This window comes from Polyergus mexicanus, unplaced genomic scaffold, assembly GCF_030449975.1.
Source record: "Polyergus mexicanus isolate NDT 795.1 unplaced genomic scaffold, iyPolMexi1.0 SCAF_1, whole genome shotgun sequence".
Lineage (NCBI taxonomy): Eukaryota > Metazoa > Arthropoda > Insecta > Hymenoptera > Formicidae > Polyergus > Polyergus mexicanus.
The window spans coordinates 14,265,641-14,268,191 of record NW_027223321.1 but is presented as its reverse complement, the minus strand read 5'-3'; the positions used below and the strand labels follow the sequence as shown (position 1 = coordinate 14,268,191).

Sequence of the window (2,551 nt, the reverse complement as noted above, 5' to 3'; positions counted from 1 at the left end):
TATTACATTTGTATATGCGAAAGAAATAATGCCTTTCATAGGGCGCGTTCAGGAGACACAATCATTATGTATCGTCTTGTCAACACTCAACGTTGATTTGTTGGTTTTAGAAGTAAGAACCAATCACGTTCGATTGTTATTCAACGGTTGTGTCTCCTGAACGCACCCAAGAATAGACACTCGTACTTGACTGTGATTGGTCAATTTCTTAAGGCTTAGGATTTAGAATCTCTATTGTAGACGCCGCATTATACTGGAAGTGCGTTATACTGGGATTGTTTAGTAACACTGGTTTTTATCCACGATTGAAAATAACAACGTGTTTTTAACTTAGCAAAACGGTAGAAGACGGAAGAATTTTTCAATATATTTGGTATTTTGTTAAAGTATATAAACATTGAGCAATGGAAAAGAAATCGGGAGAACCACGATGGGTAATGCGCGAGTACGAAGTTGTAAGTTTGATTAGAATCATTAAAAGCATTCTGTCTTATATTTGTATGTACGAAAACATAAATTTCAATATTTGTTGAATATACAATGTTAATTTTTTATTTCAATTTAGTTTAAGGAATATTCGCGCGAGATATCGAACAAATCAACGGCGCTAGACAAATTTATAAAGGTAAGATGCAGTTATAATTGGAACAATGCGTTTGCATCAATATGCCTATAAATTAAAATACATTTTTTTATATTTTAGAAATTGAGGATCGAGATAGTACGAGAAGAGGATAAAGAGCTAGAATTCGATATAATTGGTTGCGACAGTTCATTGGCCAATGCATTTCGTAGAATACTTATAAGCGAAGTACCAAGTATGGCTATCGATAAGGTCTTTATAATAAATAATACTAGTCTTCTACAGGACGAAGTACTTGCGCATAGGTGAGAGAAGATGAATATTCTGATGAATTTTTTTTCATAATTTTTATATCTTTATAAAAACTGTTTGCATATAACAATTAGAAATATATTTCGTTTTTAAGGCTGGGTCTCGTACCCCTTCGAGCAGATTCTCGGTTATTCGAATATCCCCCGAGCGGAAGGAAGGATGACGAGGTCAGCGATCAAGATACTCTAAAATATGAACTGAAAGTTACATGCACCGTGAATCCACAAGCGTCAAAGTACTCTCGTCTTCCAGAAGATATGTATAGAAACAGCAAGGGTATTTAATCTTAGATTTTTATATACTAACATTATGTATAATATGCACGTTTTTAAACATTTATATTATACAACAATGATATAATATGGAAGAATCTATATGGATTAGCATGTAATATATTTTTTATAGTTTATAGTAAGGATATCAAATGGGTACCGATAGGCAGACAAGGGGACATGTTTCCACATGCGGCAGAACAGTTTAGTGCGCTAGAAAATGATATATTAATATGTAAAATGCGTCCTGGTCACGAGATCCACGCATTTATGTATGCGATTAAAGGCATTGGCAAAGATCATGCCAAATTTTCTCCTGTAGGTATGTAATAGTTTTGCAAATCGTGAAACGCTTTTCGTGTTTTTATCATAAACGTGCTCTAATACAAATACAACACATGCCTAAGTGATATTGCAAAAATGCAAAAATTAAATTTTTAAATTATTGAGTTAAATTTTGTCTTAGTTACTTGTATCGGTTATAAGAATAAAAATGTGTTTATAGCCCCCGCGCGATATCGTCTTATGCCGGTTATCGAGTTGACTAAGCCTGTGAGAAACGAGGATGCGGATCTTCTGCAAAGCTGTTTTAGCCCTGCTGTGATAGATGTGATAGAGAAAGAAACGAGTTCGGGACAGAAATATCGTGAAGCGCGCGTGAAGGACGCTCGTTACGATAGTTGTGCCAGAAATGTCTATCGTTACGAACAATTGAAGGATTGCGTGGAAATGAGTCGAATATCGGATCATTTTATCTGTAAGTACATGTAGTTTAAAAATCCTCGATCGAAAAAGAAGAAACAATATTGGTTAAGTTGTAGTTGAGTATGTGCGTATGTGTATGTTGCGTGTCGCACTTGTGACTCGTGTAAAATAATTATAAAAATATTTGTTATATAAAAAAAAAATTTAATTTTTAGTTAATATAGAATCTGTGGGGACGCTACCCTCGGCCGTTTTGTTCACGGAAGCTGTTAAAGTGCTCAAGAACAAGTGCAGGACGTTTCTCGCAGAGCTAGAACATGTGGGAATATAGTTCTTTTTTCCTTTCTTAAATTTGTTACAAAAATAATTTGAAAAAAAAAATTAAATAATTAAAAAAAATAAAATTATAAACATACCTATATAAAGAATATATACGAATTTTTAATGTACTTTTATAGGCAACCTAACTTTGTGCAACAACTATCTTTGTCATTGACATGGTTATAGCGATTATGCGCATATCGAGAAATCCATATGAATTTGTTCATGCATTTATATTTATCTCGATCAATTAAATCTCCAGCATAAACCTATCGAACAATATAGTGCTTCATACCGACTGTCTCATTGGTCGAGTATTGAGTACAGGCTTTTACGCGCACATTTTCAAAGATTTATG

At 33.8% G+C, this 2,551-nt stretch overlaps 1 protein-coding gene across 1 annotated transcript; it reads left to right on the top strand.

The window, feature by feature from the left end:
- The first annotated feature begins 264 nt into the window (after positions 1-264).
- Polr1c (RNA polymerase I and III subunit C) lies at positions 265-2,304 on the top strand. The gene is made up of 7 exons (XM_070302322.1): positions 265-455; positions 566-625; positions 704-888; positions 990-1,171; positions 1,301-1,489; positions 1,673-1,924; positions 2,088-2,304. The coding sequence occupies exons 1-7, from the start codon at positions 405-407 to the stop codon at positions 2,201-2,203; spliced, it is 1,035 nt and encodes a 344-aa protein (XP_070158423.1). The 5' UTR covers positions 265-404; the 3' UTR covers positions 2,204-2,304.
- Positions 2,305-2,551: the final 247 nt, after the last annotated feature.

What these genes read in the sequence shown, in the direction of transcription:
- Polr1c (XM_070302322.1), top strand. Translation starts at nt 405, where the DNA reads ATGGAAAAGAAATCGGGAGAACCACGATGGGTAATGCGCGAGTACGAA. An exon ending in TATGTATAGAAACAGCAAGG is followed by an intron (nt 1,172 to 1,300) that starts GTATTTAATCTT and finishes TATTTTTTATAG; the next exon opens with TTTATAGTAAGGATATCAAA. An exon ending in AATATCGGATCATTTTATCT is followed by an intron (nt 1,925 to 2,087) that starts GTAAGTACATGT and finishes TTTAATTTTTAG; the next exon opens with TTAATATAGAATCTGTGGGG.